The sequence below is a fragment of the Bidens hawaiensis genome, unplaced genomic scaffold, assembly GCF_021521415.1.
Source record: "Bidens hawaiensis isolate Kalapana, Puna unplaced genomic scaffold, B.hawaiensis_p1.1 tig00015640_1, whole genome shotgun sequence".
Classification (NCBI taxonomy): domain Eukaryota; kingdom Viridiplantae; phylum Streptophyta; class Magnoliopsida; order Asterales; family Asteraceae; genus Bidens; species Bidens hawaiensis.
In genome coordinates, this window is record NW_027492399.1 from 49,850 (window position 1) to 70,062 (window position 20,213).

Genomic DNA, 20,213 nt, shown 5'->3' on the forward strand with positions numbered 1-20,213 from the left:
CGGTTTCTTCCCAAGCTTTGCCACACCAACCACCGCCGCACCACCGTTACATGCACCAGTAGCCGGTGCCACAAACAGGCACTTCACCACCATTGTTTTTCTGTTCCAAATTATGTCACCTTGCAAAAACAAATAATCCCCTGTAACATTGGAAGCCACTACTATTGCCACCTTCACTAGTCTTGGTCGCTAGAAATTAATTTCAATTAATTGATCTTAATTTAAGGAAGATGTTTTGGTTGGTCTTCTTGAGCCGCACAGAATAACTGAGTAATAAGATAGTCATTCTGTGTAGTATAGTCCTTTAGAGATCCAACCGAGTCTCTTACCCGACCAGTCCTCAACCGACTAGGGTTAGTCCGTGGGTCAGCGAAACCAAACAATGGTTTTAGCTCACAGTTAATTAAGACTTCCAAATAATAATAATAATAAAAACATTACATATAAATATACTTTTAATGGGATAGGGGAGATTTCAAATGAGAACCCATTTGAGTTTTAAAAACTCGAAAGAACTCAGTGTAACAAATTTTTTTTTCGAAATTTTTTTTACACATGCGTAATATATGTAGGTTACATATACGTAAAAAAATTACAGAATTTTTAACGCGCCGAGTCGACTTATTACACATGTGTAACGGAAGTAAAAATTAGTGTAATCATTTACAACTTTATTCTCTCTCCTACTTTGACTTTTTAGTCAGATTTAATCTCAACCACACAATCCAATCCATTTAATAAAATGTGCGCCTAAGAGTTGAATTCTTAAGTTGTTAAAACTCAACATGGTTCTCAAAATATTCCTTTTCTAATGGGATAAGTAAAAATATATATATGCTTTTGTCTTGTGATAAACCTATTTGTTGCTAAATTGAAGATCATTAGAGTCCACCAGTAAGTTTTTTTTTCTTTTCACATTTTTCTTTATTTTTTATACACAATTGTCATGAAAGTCGTTGAGTCAGTCTTGCAACCGACGCAGTAGAGGTTGTGAAACAACCACTAGTTATAATGTGGTTATTTGGCTCCTAAGTTGAGTTGCAACCTGCTGAGTCCTGAAAGCCCGAAGCAAGTTCACAAAACTATCATATTTTTAACCAAAAATAAAAAATAAGTAGGAAAAGAGAGAGAGCCCATTCTATGTACTCATTATGGCTTTTCATGCCAATACCTACTTTTACACCTCCATGAAAACTAAGACTCACGCTCCATCATTTGAAAATTACTTATGCTTAACAGTTAGTTTGTGCTACAAGTTTTCTTGAGAGGTAGCTATATATGTTGTAATTTACTTTTTAGTACAATACTTTCACTATAATTATATTGAATAAAATAACATGGTCAAGTTATTCTATAAAAGAGAATAAAAATTAGAATGTTGAGAAAGATTTGTAGCTATACAAAAAGCCCCTAAAAAAATAAAATAAATTAATAAAAAATACCATAACTCAAAATTTAATAAAAAAAATAAATACACAAAAATGTTTTCACCGTCTATCTCATTCTAATATATATATACATATATATATATATATATATATTGAGTGAAAAACATATCGTGTCTTTTTATTTATCATTGTGTTTATTTTCGTCATTTGTGTCTTTTTTCATTGACATTGTGTCTTTTTTCCTTGATATTGTGTTACATTACTTAATATGCATTGTGCTATATTTTGTTTCGTATTGTATTATATTTGCGATCTACCGTGTCTTTTTTAGTTATAATTGTGTCTTTTGTTTATTTTCGTCATTGTGTCTTTTCGTCCAAGACACAATGGGATAGAGGTAAGACTGTCTACATCTTACCCTCCTCAGACCCTACCATAGCATTGCTATTGGTGGGATATACTGAGTACGATGATGATGATGATGATGATTGTGTCTTTTCGTCATTTTTTTTGAGCGGGAATGATGGGGGGAAACATTTTAGTTTTTAATTTTTTTTTGTTTTTTATTTATATTTTGAGTTGTGATTTTTTTATTAATTTTTTTGAATTTATTTTTAAGGGGTTTTTTGTATGGTCACAAATCATTCTTACACTTCTCATTTTTGTCCATATTTGTATTTTAACTTTACCTAAAATAACATTTATGTAAAACATTATAATTCTAAGATACATGCACGCATGTAGCATATATAATGTGGTATGTATAAGATAGCATATCCGAGCCTTCATATCTGACATTTTGTCTAATTGTTGGAGAATTATTTTCAGACTATAATTTGTCCAACTGTTTATATTTTCTCATACATAGTGAGATGTTTGCTTGCTTGTTTGTTTGTTTGTTTGTTTTTTTGTTTTTTTTCATTTTTTTGTTATTTTCTTGTACCAACTAAACTTATATTTTACTGCAAAGTTTCTCTTGGGTTGATATATAGTCTTCCAGGTCTTTAAAAGTTTAATTTGTATACCACCAAAATTACTTTGTAAATCATCAATCTTGCTATGGCCTATAGTTAGTTGTGTACTTTATTATTTAAATTGTTCATTAGCGTCTAGAAATTTTTTCAGTGGTGTACAACTTTTTTTAAAGTCTAAGAAGTAAGCTAAACTTTACATTTTCTTGTAGGTTAAATAGCATATAAAAAAAATCAATATACGAAGCATTCACAAAGCAACTCCCATTCTTATTCATACACAATTAAACCAAAATACACATACATCCACTAATTAGTTTTTAAACATCTTTTGCATCCAATTTTTCATATATATTTGTAATCAATTAAATAATGCACAAATAGTATTAAAATTAGAAAGAAGGGGTGAGATAATGATCACCTAAATGTGATATTTTATTTACGTAATTTCCTACATAATTTGAGGTATGGGGATGTGGAATCCAACTTAGGAGTTAAAATGAACCGACTGAATTAAATATTTTTTTAGAGTCTAAGAAGAATGTGAAACTGACGCCTAATGCTAAATTGGAGTCGGGCGCGAAACTGATGTCTAATGCAAAACTGGAGTCCCATGCATAACTTGACGCCTAACACAAAATTATTGTCGAACTCGAAACGGACGTCTGACGCATAACCAATTTCAGGACACGTTCTTGGCTTTACCAAGTGTTTCGGTGCTAACATGCATCGGGGGTTGAAGATTCCATTACTTTGGGCGAAAACCTTTACATTTTGAAAGGATTTACCTACATCATGAAAACACCGTTAGCACTTCATACACATACAATTAAAACCCAGTCATTCACATCAAATTATCCGACGCTAGTACACGCGAAACGATAGACATACGTACCGTGTATCAAAGATGTAAGAGCAGAAGCTCAATATATCAAAATTTTAAAATTGAATTACAAATTGATTTTACGATTCACATGTGATACTTAACTCTTAATAAAAGAAAAATTCTTAAAATATCTTATTAATGAAAAAAATTTAAGTTTTGTCCCGTTAATAAATTTTCTCATAAATGTCCCCTACAAACTTGTCTTTAACAACATGTTTCATCTCAACGCGTCTTTCACAGTATGTTTGGCCTCAACGGGTCTTTTATGACCTGCTTGGCCACCAAACGTGTCTTTCATGACTTGTGGGTCCAACCTATCTTTTACGACGTGTTGGGTCTCTTTTGTTTTTGTTTTTTAATATTACATTATTATAAATAATTTTACTCATATTTGGTTTTCTTTTATAACTTTTAACATAAAAAGTTATATATAATTTCGGATATACCGTTGATACATGTTTATTTATATCCACATGTCATAAATTTTACTCAAAACCGAGCCGTGTCATATTGATATCGAAATGTTCAATAGATGTTTAATAAAACTTGACCAAGCTCGGTTTTAAGTAAGTTTATATCAACATGTAGATAAAAATAAGTATATCTCAACGACATATTTAAAACATTATAAAACTTTATACATTAAAAATTATTAAAAAAACAAATATGAGTAAAATTAATTATAATAGTGTAATATTAAAAAAAAACAATTAGGAGGCCAAACATGTCGTGAAAGACGCGTTGGAGGCTAACAGGCCGTGAAAGACGCATTTGGTGGACAAACAAGTCGTGAAAGACGCATTGAGGTCAAACATCTTGTGAAAGACGCGCTGAGACCAAACATGTCATCAAAGACATGTTTACAGAAGACATTGCTGAAAACTTTTATTTATAGGGACAAAAATGAAATCTCTCTCTATTAATGAGACTTTTTGGAAAATTTTCCATAATAAAACACATATCTAAGGGGGTGTTTGGGATTGTTTATTTTCACCAACTTATAACTTATTAACTTTTTAAAAATGAATAAGATGTTTAGAATTGCTATTGATGATGTGAGAGGTAAAAGTTAAATAAGTTACATTTTTATAATTTATTAAATGTAATTTATTAACGAAAAGTTATAAGAAGGTAAAATAAGGAATCCCGAATACCTATAAGCAATTAACTCATAGATTTTTTTTGTTTTTCAAACTTTGTGTGTGTATGTATAAATTTAACCTGTAAACATTGAAAGAGATGTAAAAGAGTTAAAGGTGAGTGAGGGAGGGAGAGTAGATTCAAATAATTCTTTTTATTTTTTATTTTTTATAATTAATTAAATTTAGAAAAAAAAAAGCAGCAGATATCATGATCCATGCGCATGGGCCCCACACACCTCTTTCATAACCATATCTCCCATCCCAACACAAACACCTTCCTCTTCACTTCTATTCCAATCCCAATTATTTAATTATAAAAAATACATTTAAATAATAATAATAATAATAATAATAATAATAATAATAATAAATCTCCTCTTCTTTCTCCCATGTTTTCTGGGCATTACATTCCACCACCATCTCCATCACTCTGAAGTCTAAACAAAACACAAATAATAACATGGGTGGGATGACGTCATCAATGGCAGCCAAATTCGCCTTCTTCCCGCCAAACCCACCATCGTACAAGCTCATCAAAGACGACTTAACGGGTCTACTACTGCTGACGCCGTTTCCTCACCGTGAAAACGTGGAGATTCTTAAGCTTACTACTCGCAGAGGCTCGGAGATCGTGGCGGTGTACGTCAGGCATCCGATGGCTACGTCTACTGTGTTGTATTCGCATGGGAACGCGGCGGATTTGGGGCAGATGTATGAGTTGTTTATTCAGCTTAGTATTCGGTTGAGAGTTAATCTCATGGGGTATGATTAATCTATAATTTAGATGGTTGATTTGTTGATTGTGATTAGAGGTGTATAAATTGAAACCGGTTCGGTTTGGTCAACGAAAGTTGAAAATCGGTTTATGATTGGTTTCGGTTCGGGTTGATACTGGTTTTTTTGAGTAGGTTACGATTGGTTTCTGTTTGGTTAACTGGTTTTGGTGGAGAAAATTAGAAGGTGGTTACGAACCTACGGTTTCAATTGGTTTCAAACCGGTTTATGTATAATCGGTTTCAAACCGGTTCGGTTTGGTTAATGAAAGTTAAAACTAGTTTATGAGTGGTTTCGCTTCAGGTTGAAACCAGTTTTTTAACAAAGTTACGATCGGTTTTGGTTCGGGTTCTGATCGGTATCGGTTTGGGTTGAAATTGACCAAGTTATGATCGGTTTCAGTTTGGGTTTTGATTGGTTTCGGTTCGGATTTTGGCCGGTTTCGGTTTGGTTAACAGGTTTGGAACCGGTTTTGGTGGAGAAAATTACAGACCGGTTCCGAACCTACGGTTTCAATCGGTTCCAAACCGGTTTCTACACAATCGGTTTCAAACCGGTTTGGTTTGGTTAACGAAAGTCAAAACTGGTTTATGATCGGTTTCGTTCGGGTTGAAACCGGTTTCTTGACGATCGGTTTTGGTTCGGGTTGAAACCGGTTTCTTGACGATCGGTTTCAGTTCGGGTTTTGTCCGGTTTAACCGGTTTAGAAATGGATTTGGTGGAGAATATTACAAACCGGTTCCGAACCTACGGTTTCAATCGGTTCCAAACCGGTTTCGACATAATCAAATTCAAACCGATTCGGGTTCGGTTCGATTTTCGGGTCAATTCTGTTAACCGGTTCTTTTGTCCACCTCTACTCGAAACCCACAAACTAGATGGTTGATTAGTTCATTGTAATTGTTTAATGTTTACAGTGTTAATCTGATCGTGAAAACCACTTTTAAACACTAACTTTTTAAATCTTAATTTTTTCACTCTTTTTATATGTTACTAATCTTCGTCAAAAACCAAAAAGAAATTAAAAAAAATATGTATACGTAGTTTGCAAAAGCACGTATATGTAACCTGTAATCTATATATATGTTACATACACGTAACTTCACAAGATACATATACGTGCTTCCGCAAGCTACGTATATATTTTTTTATTTCTTTTTGGTTTGACAAAGATTAATAACATATAAAATGAGTGGAAAAATAAAAATTTTAAAAAATTATTGCTTTAAAAGTGGTTTGAACGAGATTTTAAGTTAAAAGTGGTTTACGTTGGAACTCTCCCCTATATGTTTATTGAATCTTGAGTTTTATTTTATTTGTATACTTAATTGAATAATATGCTATGTACAATTTGTGATTAACATCATTCTGTTAAAATGTTTAATCATGTGCAGGTATGACTACTCTGGATATGGACAATCCACAGGGAAGGTGAGCCATTTTATAAAATTTTAGCTAAATGTCAAATTACCATTCTACCCCTAGCATAATCAACTGATTATCCGGTACTTATTTCATAATATTCATTGTATGCAGCCAAGTGAGAATAATACATACGCGGATATTGAAGCTGTTTATAAATGTCTTGAAGAGAGTTATGGAACTAAACAAGAAGATATTGTTCTTTATGGTCAATCCGTTGGAAGCGGTCCCACTTTAGATTTAGCAGTTCGTCTTCCTCGTTTAAGAGCTGTCGTGCTTCATAGTCCGATATTATCAGGACTAAGAGTCATGTATCCGGTTAAACGCACATATTGGTTCGACATTTATAAGGTAATATTATATTTAAATTTTTTCCCTTTTATATTCACCTCAAATTAAATTTTTTTAATGGTTTTGTAGAACATTGACAAGATCCCGCTCGTCGACTGTCCCGTGCTTATAATTCATGTAAGTCTGCAAATTATTTCTATAAATTTGATGAAAGAAAATTTCTAGAGTCAACAAACTGGACCCATATGAAATTGTTTAACTTGTTTGTTGCTTTATATAATATTAGCACCATCTGAGTGTCATTATTTGGTTTTTTGAGTTGATGACCCTATGTTTTGGTTATTATGTTATGGCCTGATTTAATGTCTCAGCTAATACCTAAATGATTGCCACCTTCCTCTTTATAATCATTATGAAAATATAAAAGGTTCTATGTGCTGTCTAGCATAAGTGTTAAAGTAGATAGGTTAAGTGTTGGGTTGGTTAACTTAAGTTTGAGTCAAACTAGATGAGTTTTTAGTCGGGTCGGGTCAACCCGTTAATAGTTTTTTTTCCTTTTTTTTTGAATTTTATAACTAATTTTGCTCTACTAAATGTAATTATGAAACTATTATTTGAATAACGATTGAAATAATTTCAAAAAATGCAATTTAATAGGTGGTTTTATTATTTTGTTTTATACTTATATTTTTATTTTTATCCGTTTTGTTGATTATCAGTAAAACGGATAAATGCAGTGGAAACTTAAGTAAAAGAAAAATTTTGTTGACTCTCACTTTTGTTCAAATAAGTTTCTAAACTTTTTTTCTCTGCAAGATTTAAACTTTAAGGAGTAAACTGCGGTTTTCGTCCCCGTGGTTTGTCCAAATCTGCTGTTTTAGTCCAATAGTTTCAAATTTGCGATGTTCGTCCCTGTGGTTTCATTTCACTTGCAATTAAACCCGATCCCACTAACCCTGTTAAGTTTGGCTGTTAAACCCACCAGCGTGCCCCTCACATTAGGGGCATTTTTGTCCTTTTTTCCCAAATACACCTCAGCCTCTCACGTGAGAGGGCTTGCGAATTAGAGCTGGGGTTTATTTGGGGAGAAAAAAGGACAAAACTGTCCCTCACGTGAACGGTGAACGGCCAGACTTAACGGGGTTAGTGTGATCGGGTTTAATTGCAAGTGAAATGAAACCACTGGGACGAAAATCGCAAATTTGAAGCTACTGGACTAAAATCGCAGATTTGGACAACCATAGGGACGAAAGTCGCAGTTTACTCGTTTTTTTATCGTTTTCTGAATTTTATAACTAATTATGTTCTACTAAACGTAATTATGAAACTGTAATTTGAATAATGATTGAAATTATTTCAAAAAATGCGATTTAATAGGTTGTTTTATTATTTTCCTTTAAAACATATATTTCTTTATTTTTATCCGTTTCACTGATTATCAGTAAAACAGATTAATGCAGCGGAAACTTAAGTAAAAGAAAAATTTTGTGACACTCACTTTTGTTCAAATAAGTTTCTCTGCAAGATTTAAACTTTAAGGCTTTAACTTGTTTATATTGAACAAAAAAAGTACTTTTACCCAAAATTTTAATTTATAGATTGCTTACCTGACTCCCAAGTGTGCAAACAATGCTGATGTGGATAAATCTATAAAGGTTAAAATTAAAGAAGACCATATAGACTTTCACTTTTGCTAAATGACTACATTCAAATTATATTAGAAGCTAGAAACATAGATGTGATCATGGGTTGCGGGTCCCATAAGGGGTGCAAACGAGCCGAGCTGCTCGCGAGCTGCTCGAGATCGGCTCGTTAAAAAGCTCGATCGAGCCGATATAAATCGAGCCTGATCCCGAGCTCGAGCCAAAAAGTAAGCTCGTTTAATAAACGAACCCGAGCCCGAGCTTCACTTATCGAGCTCGAGCCAGCTCGCGAGCCTAAACGAGCCTGTCATTTATATAAAATTTTAAAATATATATTAAATAATATATATAATGTCATGAAAAACAAATAAAAATAACTAAATAATATATATATTATTTTTTACATAAAATTATAATAGAAAAAAATATATAAAAATACTTATAATTATATAAAAACTAATTAATAAATAGTAATCGAGCCGAGCTCGAGCTTTGAAAATAGAGCTCGAAACGAACCGAGCTCGAACTCTTTATAAGTTAAACAAGCCAAGCTTGAGCCTAGTCGAGCTCGGGCTCGGCTCGGCTCGTTTGCACCCCTAAGTCCCATTTACATAAGTCGAGGCGAAATATGGGACCCGCGAATTATAAAAAAAAAGAAGTTAATTCACTAGGATGGTAGACAAAGTTTGATACTTGATCTTGAATCTTGATTCTTGAATAAGCTTAATCATATAAGTTGGTAGAGTGGTAGATTATAATTTATAACCGAAAAATATGTGACGACTTATTATTTTGCAGGGCACCGCAGATGATGTGGTTGATTTCAATCACGGAAAGCAATTATGGGAACTTTGCAAAGAAAAATACGAACCACTTTGGATTAAAGGCGGAAACCACTATGATTTGGAGCTTTATCCAGAATACATCAGGCATTTAAAGAAGTTTATATTAACGGTCGAGAAATCGCCATCAGACAGGCACAGTAGCAGTTCAAGGTGGAGCGTTGACCTCCACTTTGACCAGCCACGAAGGAGTACGGACGTGTTTGAAGCGTCAAGAAAAAGTACTGATAAACGAGAGAAACCGAGGAAAAGTATGGAGAAGACGAAGGTTGAAAAGATTGAGAAGATGAGGATGTCGTTTGACCAAATGGAGAGGTCGAGGAGAAGCGTGGACGTGAATGTGATTGAGAAGTCGAGGAAAAGCATTGACCTTCAACAGTTTGAGCGAGGTAGAAAGAGCGTTGATCGGATGGATAGACTGCGAAACGGGTAGTTGTTGTTTTGGTTTTGATGGTATTTGAATTGAAAAGATGTAAAATTTATGCATGTTTGGTGTTGTTTGGGTTATGTTATTATCTAATTTACATTCAATGTTACATGAAATGAGAAGGCTGTGATGGTATAATTTGGATTACTGGTTCAAGCCTATTAGTTTATTGCTTAAAGTGACATTAACTTTCAAGGGAAATGCCGGTATCGGGTGTATCTGCGGGTATTGGGTTTACCCGTTAGTTTGTTAAAAAAAAAAATACTCGTTGAGATTTTCAAGTACAGTTTTTCTAACATTATAATTTTTTATACCTTATATTCATAAAACTACTACAAATTAAAATATGATACATTGTTGCATATATAAGCGTTACAATCAATAAATAATGTCCTTATAAGTTTTATATCTATACTTCACAACCTACAAAATCAAAGGACATCAATAGCTACATATCATATCGCATAAGAATTTTTATCCATGAACCTATAAATATGAAGTGCCAATAGACAAGGGTTAAACTGAAATAAAATTTAAAAATTCTTTACGTATATGATTTGGTTATATGTTTCGGGTAAGTAGGTAAGTGCTTTGGGTAATTGAATCGAGTATTATCTTAATCCCATACTCGTTGGGTTTCGGGTATACCTGTCAGGCTCTGACTGTTTTGCCATCTAAGGCCGTCTTTGAGGGGGGGTGGGTGGTTGACGGTACCCGGCCCAATCACCCGGTAGGCCCGAAATTTTTTTACTTATATATATATATATATCACTTATATCTTTATTCTCTCTCCTACTTTGACTTCTTTGCCAAATTTAATCTCAATCACATATTTCAATCCATTTAATTAAATGTGTGGCCTAGAATGAAATTCTTAAGTTCTTACAACTCAACATGGTTCTCAAAAGATCTCTCCCCTATATATAATAGTATATATATATATTAAAAAAATATGTATTTTTAATGTTTGAACCTAATTACTCAACTTATTTAAAGCTTATTTCTATATAAAAAAATTATTTGCACAACCCAAATCATAAAAAATAAAAAATAAGCCCATTTAAACGTATAGTTGTTTAAACCCAATAAATTTTTTATTACTAAAGACCTAAATTTTTTCTTGTATTCGGCCTAAAAAATTTTAACGACTTTCGGTGACGGCCCTGTTGCCATCCCTAACCAATCCCAGATGCTCATAAACGAGATTATTATTATATGCATAGTATATAAATATTATTATGACAAAATTAATTTTAATTAAATAATATATATTAAGTTATACATATAAGGTTTATTGGATTTTAATAATCCCTACTGATTGAATTGATGATAATAATTCCTATTCATTTAATCGCTACTGGCGGTCCCAAATTTAAAAATGTTGCCTCCCAATGATCCCTCGTTAAAAAAAGACTTAACGACATTATATTTTTTCTCGAATTTCAAACTAATGTTTTATGGTTTTTGATCAGAAGGAGGATACAGGTCGATTGATGTAAAACTTAGCGGGGTGGTTGACGGTACCCGGCCCAATCACCAGGTAGGCCCGAAATTTTTTTACTTATATATATATATATATAGGGGATGGATCATGCGAGAAGTTAATTTATAACGAGAAGTGCGAGAAATAAATCTTGACCATTCATTAAGTGTAATCAATGGTTAAAAGTAATGATGGCAATCTTGTAGTTACTAATGGAATAAGATACAAGGTTTTTAAGCAAAAAGGTTACATTGGTCTTTTGATTAGCCTTAATTAATTCAAACGTATATCATTAAAAACCCATTTCCCCTTACTATGCCTTATTTTTCTCTCAAGATAGTAATTGTTAAAATCTTTATACAAGGAATTATAATTTCTGAAATCATTATAATTCATTTAAAAATTGCTTCTTCACAGGGATGTATGAATCAATGTAGTTTTAAGCTTTTAATATTCTTTTGGTTCTAAACGACATTGGATTTCATATTATGTTTTTTTTAAAGGTTACAATGAGATAAAGGTTAGTAAATTCTTTTGATTGAAGCTCTCTTAACATCGCTGGTATCATGCTATATATTCATGTGTTTGTCTTTCATAATTTTCATTCCAAGAGTTTTTAATTTGGGGAAAAAATTAGATTTTTTTTATCAATTTGATTCTATATATATATATATATATATATATAATTTTAAAGATTACCAGCAACATTTATATTCTATTCAGTATACAAACACTATTTTGTTATTGCCTACACTATGATAAGTCATCCCTACACATGCAAGACGATGACAACATTTTTATTATATTTGTGTATGATTTATGTAGGTTTGAATCTAAATGAAATTTTGGTTAATCCATGATAGTAGATAGTTAAGATTTTATTTTTTGTGGTTTTAGTCGTATATTCTAAACATTATTGGTTTAAGTTTAATGAAGAGATTACGGAGATTGAAAAAAGTTTGAACTCTTGATTTTATTTATATCATAATTAAGGATTTTGTAGTATTTTGAAGTATTAATGAAATGAGTTTGAAATCAGATTGTGAAATTTGTATCTCGTGGTCCTTTTATGAAATGAATAAATTAATGAACCTACATTATATATGATTATATATGTTGATGGTTAATCAAATAAAAAAATTTGCCAAATTAGTGAAATTGGGCATTGTAATGAAATGTGTTACAGAAATCTCATGAATCTAAATTTATAATGATATGAACGAAAAAATTTAGTTAAAACAAAATAAAAACTTATTAATTAATAAAATACTAAAGTGTAACTTACCATTAATTATAAAAAGTTACCAAAAAAAGAGAGATGCACATTTTACTGATATAGCCTTCTAATTAAATAATTAAAATTTAAAAGAAAATTACGTGATTGGTTTAGATCTCTTCTAGTATTTCTCGCATTAAAAAACACTTCTGAAATGAACCTGATCCTATATATATATATATATATATATCCCTTACACTTTTATTCTCTCTCATACTTTGACTTTTTTACCAGATTTAATCTCAACCATATATTCTAATCAATTTAATAAATGTGTGGGCCTAGAATGAAATTCTTAAGTTCTTACAACTCAACATGGTTCTCAAAAGATCCCTCCCCTATATATAAAAGTATATATATATTAAAAAATATGTATTTTTAATGTTTGAACCTAATTACTCAACTTATTTAAGCTTATTTCTATATAAAAAAATTATTTGCACAACCCAAATCATAAAAAAATAAAAAATAAGCCCATTTAAACATATAGTTGTTTAAACCCAATAAATTTTTTATTACTAAAGGCCTAAATTTTTTCTAGCATTCGGCCTAAAAAATTTTAACGATTTTCGGCGACGGCCCTGTTGCCATCCCTAACCAATCCCAAATGTTCATAAACGAGATTACTATTATTATATACATAGTATATAAATATTATTATGAAAAAATTAATTTTAATTAAATAATATATATTAAGTTATACATATAAGGTTTATTGGATTTTAATAATCCCTGCTGACTGATATTGGTGATAATAATCCATATTCATTTAATCGCTACTGACGATCCCAAATTTAAAAAGGTTGCCTCCCAATGATCCCCCGTTAAAAAGGACTTAACGACATTATATTTTTTCTCGAATTTCAAACTAATGTTTTAGGGTTTTTGATTGGAAGGAGGATACAGGTCGATGATGTAAAACTTAGCTCGAAATGGTGATCCAAACAACTTGATTTTGTCAACTGGAAGTCCAAACACCCCAATTGAAACATTGTGTCGTCGTTTTGGAGCACCATTTCGAGCTAAGTTTTACATCAATCGACTCGTACCATCCTTCCGATCAAAAGTCCTAAAACATGAGTTTGGAATTCGGAAAAAAGTATAACGTCGTTAAGTCCTTTTTAGCGGGGGATCATTGGGGCCAACTTTTTTAAATTGGGAACGTCAGTGACAATAAAATGAATGAGGATTATTATCGGTAAATACCACTCAATAGGGATTAGTAAGATCCAATAAACCTACATATAATCATGTTATTTAATTGTAAGTATAAGTATTGAAAAATAATCATCTACATATATAATAAGTAGTAAACCAGTTGATTTTGAGCCCAAAAAGTTTCTCAAAAAGTAGATGAGCTTGACTTAGAGCTTTGGTAAGCTAAATAAGTTGAGCTTAAGCTTTGATAAACTCGATATCATTTTAACTCGTCTAAACCTCTAAACACATTAAAAAAACCACATAACTTATGGCACAAGCTCTCTTAGAGTTCTAATAAGAGGTTATAATCCCTTAGGAATTTGAAGACATGCATACTTAAATCATGGATTGCAAAAATTGTTTATAACGTTCTCTTCACGTCATTCGAGTTTTGTTGCCTTTTACTTCTATCTAAGTCAGTTCGGTCCGGTCTGGTCCGGTCCGGTCCATTTTCATCCCATGTTTTCAACCCGCTAACTTGTCCAAGCTCACCAAGCCCATTTTCATCTGTAACATTTGTGACAAAACCGGATACACCTTAGTACTTACAAACTCGAATAAGCGTTTAAGCGCTTATTGCGTAACGAACAATTGAATAACTGAACGGGTCTGGTTATGATCCAGATATCCCGGGGGGCCATCTATAAGTGATTTACATTTAATATAAGCTAGTATAGTGATATTATGGCCTTAGTATGATAGCAAACCAGTTAAACAAAAACATGCTCGTTTAACTACCCGCAATGGATTTAAACGCGAAAGAGAGTCACAAAACAAGCATTGTATCATCCGTTAAGCCCAAAAAGACTTACCAAACACTTGTTAGAAATGTTTTAATCAATCCGTGAAAATATTTTAGATTTTTCCAAACAATTACTATGTTTTTGTAAATTTACACAAAAATAGCCGAAAAACACTCGTTTTCGCACTGTTTATCGTACCAGTTATATTTTTCGCGCCAAAAACCTAACACGAAATAAATTTGGACTCGGCATTTCACGTTCGGGAATATAAATCGAAAAAAGTGGGCCAAATGGGCCCAAAATAGGGCCCACCAAGCTCAGCCCGCCAAAGTTGACCAAAGCCCCTTTAAGACTTCTATTAAAATAACTTAACTCTAAATATTTTCTAGCCTTCTTTCTCCAGAAGCTAAGCAAGTTTCCTGCTGTTCTTGAACAAAAACATCAAACCCTAAGGTAATAAGCATATGTTAATCAAGTTTACACATGTTTGATCAAGATTAATATCATATAAACATAGTTTGATTATCAAAAATCATTCCTAACCATGAAAAAACCTTAAAAATAGTCCAAAAACATGTTTTGATCATACACATGGTTAGAAATCAGAATGATACTCTTTTTTGGTCATAAACACGGATTAGAGGGTTTAAACGACGTTTTTACGGTTCAAAAGTTCGGTTTAAAGCCCTAACCGAAACCCTAGCTTCCAAGGCTTTTATGCTGATGATACATGCATGGTTTGTTATATAGGACCTGTACTTAGCTTATATAGAAGCACGAGAACCCAGAAATTGGATTAGGAGAGCGAAAACGGGCAAAAACCGCAAAGGTAGTGCCGAAACATTCGATTACGGGCTGTTTAGGTTAAGGTTGTGATGTGCATATTTTTAGGACTTGAAATTTTACAGGGACATCAGGGACCATATCACTTAGTCCCTGTTCAAATTTGGTAATTTTTCGACCATCCGAGAATATTTGGCGAATTTATTACCGAATTGGAACATTTACTTGGGAAAAATAGTTAAAATGCTTGAAAAATTATGAAATTTTGTGGGGAACTCAGATTTGTTATATTTTGATCACATATAAAATTTGGGATCATTTGGAAAAGTTTAAGGGTGTTTTGCGTATATGCGTTCGTATGAATTTTTATAGCCGAATTTGGGCTGAAAAGAATATTGAACAAGCTTATCGCATTCTGGAATTCATACAAGTTGTTTTGGGATATAATTTGAGTATTCAGGAATTTTTGTGGAATTTTTGTAAATCTTTTGGGATAGACGGATGATTTGCAGGCAAAATATAGCTGATAAAATGAATTTTTATAAATTATTAAATCAGTAAATAATTCCAGAAATATTTTTATAAAAATATAAATATTTTATTTGATAAATGGCTAAATTTTCATAATTTAATGATTAATGGTTAATTAATTATGCTAATTTAAAGATTAAACAAATTCAATTTTAATAAAAACCAGCAAATTCGCGACTAACGAACCTGCGGGAATATCAAAACACCAAGAGTGATTAAAAATCATATTTTTGGATTAATTAAGTAGAAACGAACCTTTCTATGAGAAACCTGGACAATCTGAATAGATTGTGCGCGTTTCTTCTCAAATCAAACTGAATAAACGGAAACGGGTCCTGTAGCTAATCCGGGACCCCAACATGTGATCTTTCTTTATAACTTAATCATTTTATTAACCAATACATTTACCCAAGCTTATTTCCCCATAACTGTTTTCTGAACGCATAAACGAACAACTTGGCCCAGCCGGGAAAACGAGAAACTGAGCCAAGTTCGGTTTTAAGTATTAGACATTGAACAACATCACAACCTAAGCCTATTGTCTCTTTCTGGGCGTTGCAGCTACACCCAGATTAGTTATACAGCCCAGTTTAGTACTGAGATTATAGTAATATTAAAATATTAATATTATTATAATATGGACTATAGGGACTAAGTGATAGCAAGGGAAACGAACCCCGAAGTAACCTCGCACTGAGTGCCTACAAAACCGTGAGTTTCATGACCCCTCTTCTCAAACTGTTTACGAAATTTTTGGGGTGAAAAGCATAGTTACATACGTTATCTATCTGGAAATGGTTCAAGAAATAAATTACCTGAGCGTTTACATATAAAAAGTCCTTACAAACATAACGATTGATTACGTGCAAATGAATGGTGAATAGTAGTGTTGAAAAACAAATTAAACGGATATGGCACGAATACCAAAACATAACGAAATTACGCGTGACAACACATTTATACAAATACGTTGTATACCGTTAAACATAACGTGGTCTGTAACAGCCATGAGGAATAACGTGGTCTGTGATGACCATGGGGCTATTGTGGGCGGAAGAGGGTCCACAATAGTACCAAACTAAAGTTGAGATGGCCTATGAGCCAAGTTTTGCTGCAACTTATAAACTAAAGTTGAGTATGGCCTACGAGCCAAGTTCTGCTGCAACTTATTAAACGAACTAACTTGATTATGACATGAATGTTAAGAAAATAATGTGATTATGCGCATTGTGGGCGGATGGGGAGCCATAGTGTTTGGTGATACGTGATAAATATTATATGTGTATATGTGTTTATATACATGCTATGTGATTAGGCGTAGGAAATACTATGTGTAGAATATACTAATTATTTGCGTGTACACTATATAATGTTTGAGTTTACGTGGAATCATTGTGGGCGGAAGGAGGACCACAGTGGTTGATGTTAACGCGGAACCATTGTGGGCGGAAGGGGGGCCACAGTGGTTGAGTTTATGTGGAACCGTTGTGGGAGGAAAGGGGTCCACAGTGGTTAGTTAAACACGGAAATTGGAAACACGTAGTACGAACAAACAATCATGATTTTACCGAAATTTTGAATTCATATTATAAACTTACATGTGTGCATATGCATACACAAGGATACGACTGTACATATTTATACAAACGTAAATACATATTTTTACATACGCGCGTACATACAAACTATGAATGTGTGGTACGCAGAACTGATTTCGTTAAACTTATGAAGCTCACCAACCATTCGTAGTTGACCGTTTTTTCTAAACATGCTTTTTAGGTAATCAGAAAGGTGGAATAGATTGCTTATGTGTTACGTGTTGAGATTGTGATCGATGCTATGAGCATTCGAGTATGCAGTGAAGTAGTTAACGGATTAGTTTGATTGAATCACTTAGTTTGTAAAAGATGTTAGAACGATGTAATATATTGTAAATTAGTTAGTAATGTTTCTTTATGAACAATGTATTTGATACCAGTTGTATCTGTTGCATTTCCGTTTGACGCTTCCGCAGACCACTCAACGGGGTGTGACAACATTCGTTACTTTTCAAACCCGAAAACCCAACCCATTTTAAATTTTCGGTTTTGTTTATTATTATATATACATATATATCTCAAGTTCATTTCATGTATTTATGTGACATTGTTAATCGTTTATGTGAATTTGTACTCGTATACGTTAAACCGACTTGTTTCATCGTTTCAATGCATTCTTGTTCATCATTCATCATTTATATATTTTTCCCGGAAATTGAAGTTCATCGTTCGTTCGTTTTATATTACTTTGTACATTTCACGAAACCCGGAATTAATGAAAATCCATTCAAGGCTATTAAACGTTATACACTCAAATTGGTAGTATAAATAGACTCATAACCTTAATCTAAACTTGTCTCAGCCTTCAAATCAAACTAAAATACTCCCTAAATCACTGAATAGATCATCAACGTTAATATTCCGGCGAAGCTTCGTTCTCCTTCAAACAAGAACATCTCCGGATAACTTTTATATGATTATTAATAGTTTCAATGCGATTAATAAAACCCCTAACATAAATTAACCAAGCATGGACCAAATTGACGGAATTTAAATCTAGGTTTTTGTTAAGGAAGAAGATGAACTGATAGTAATATATATTTATTTCTGTTCTCATTCTAACACAAAATAATCATGTTAGCTCACTCGTAAAGACACAAATGTTATACGCACTAGACCCGGGTTCAAACCCGGGCCAGCGCACACTTTTTTTCTTTGTTTATCTTTTTTATCTATTTCCTTTTACAATATAGACCAAATATGATTAATAAAAATCTTTTTTTTTTATTTTTTATTTATTTTAAATAACGTAGGTATAAATTATATTTTATCAACTTCATCCAAAAACCTAACTTTCATATTCGTAATGCTTCGTAAAATCCGTAATAATTATTTCCATGTCGTTAACTCTATTTTTCGTTTAAATAATTGATCCAAGTTAAATTTTCAATAAAACTCGTAATCCATAAATATAATATTTAAATAATAAATTGTTAGTTAAAAATAATATTTAAATAATATTGTACAATAAGTTCCGTTTCGATAACTTAATCTCGCTAAATAAATCGTTTCAAGTTAAATTTAACCGTCAAGTTTCGTTTAAACTCGCTAAACATGTATGTACACACACACACACACATATATATATATTTCATTCGCAAAACTTTAAAATTCGTTAACATTTTCGTTTTCTAGATAAAACACACCGTTAACACCAAAATTCCGTGAGCGTTATAATATTCAAACTTAGTGTTAAATTAATAATATTTTTGTTAAATCATTAAAACTAGTTTTATTACGATTCGTTAACGTTAACTCGTTAACCTTAATTTATTAATTCATAATTCGTTAAACTTTATTTCGTTAGCTTAAAATTTGTTAAAACCATTAAGACTTAGAATAATATTAAAATAATCCATGCTTTAAATAATAAAATAATACATATTCTCAACAAATAATTAACTTTAATAATCCCGTTAGATTAGTCCTTAAATTTCGTATGTATTTTATTTATAGTTCGTGCGAATCATTCGTTTCGGTTTCTTTGACGCATTTTTGGATTTCGTTTTCTCGTTTATCATCTATTGCAAAGGTGAGTTTCTTACAACCCCTTTTTAAACGTTTTCGTATTTGGGGTGGCATATGTATTTATTATCAAACTTAAAGATTTACAATTTTACTTACGAACTACAATTCATATCATGGACTTGTGTGCTTGCGTGCTTATTTGTTATATACATGGATTTCAAGTGGTTACCTCAATAAGTATGATTATACACTCTCCTTTGCAATCAGGTTCATTTGTATCGAGTGGAAAAGGGACCTCATATCTGAGTACGTTGGTAGCCCTAACTGGAAAGGACCTTCGTTTGTTCTTTACACTCAGGTCCATTGCATCGAATGTAAAGAACCCTTATGTGCTCATTTCACAAGTTTCTTGGAATTGTATGATTTTTACGTATTATATCAAACTGTGGGAATCTCACCAGCTATGTTCATAGCTGACTTTATTTTATACATATGTTACAGGTGCAAAGATACGAGGATGAAAGTTAGAAGACACATAGCATGCCTATAGAATATTCAAAGAAAACTTATCATTTTGTTTATTTATTTGTTACAACTTGTATTATTTGATAAACTTGTGTTACATGAAGATTTAAATGAAATAATGTTATTATGGTCACCTAATAGTGTCACGTGTTTGAGCAATCTGTACGTCACCCTCAGGCGTTTCCGTTTTAGCCGGGGTGTTACAGATTCTAAACTCAATTCGAGATTAATTTGTCCGATCAACTTTTCAATGATACTTGATACTTATACACGTATTTTAAACAAATTAAAACCATAGTCCAATTAATCTTCAGTTTCTA

General features: G+C 32.3%; 1 protein-coding gene across 1 annotated transcript; it reads left to right on the plus strand.

Moving 5' to 3' along the window:
- The first annotated feature begins 4,847 nt into the window (after positions 1-4,847).
- LOC143549555 (uncharacterized) lies at positions 4,848-9,933 on the plus strand. Its single transcript, XM_077040440.1, has 5 exons — positions 4,848-5,149; positions 6,556-6,592; positions 6,698-6,934; positions 7,004-7,051; positions 9,316-9,933. Exons 1-5 carry the CDS (start codon positions 4,848-4,850, stop codon positions 9,790-9,792), a joined length of 1,101 nt encoding a protein of 366 aa, XP_076896555.1. The 3' UTR covers positions 9,793-9,933.
- Positions 9,934-20,213: the final 10,280 nt, after the last annotated feature.

What these genes read in the sequence shown, in the direction of transcription:
- LOC143549555 (XM_077040440.1), top strand. Translation starts at nt 4,848, where the DNA reads ATGGGTGGGATGACGTCATCAATGGCAGCCAAATTCGCCTTCTTCCCG. An exon ending in ATGGACAATCCACAGGGAAG is followed by an intron (nt 6,593 to 6,697) that starts GTGAGCCATTTT and finishes CATTGTATGCAG; the next exon opens with CCAAGTGAGAATAATACATA. An exon ending in ATTGGTTCGACATTTATAAG is followed by an intron (nt 6,935 to 7,003) that starts GTAATATTATAT and finishes ATGGTTTTGTAG; the next exon opens with AACATTGACAAGATCCCGCT.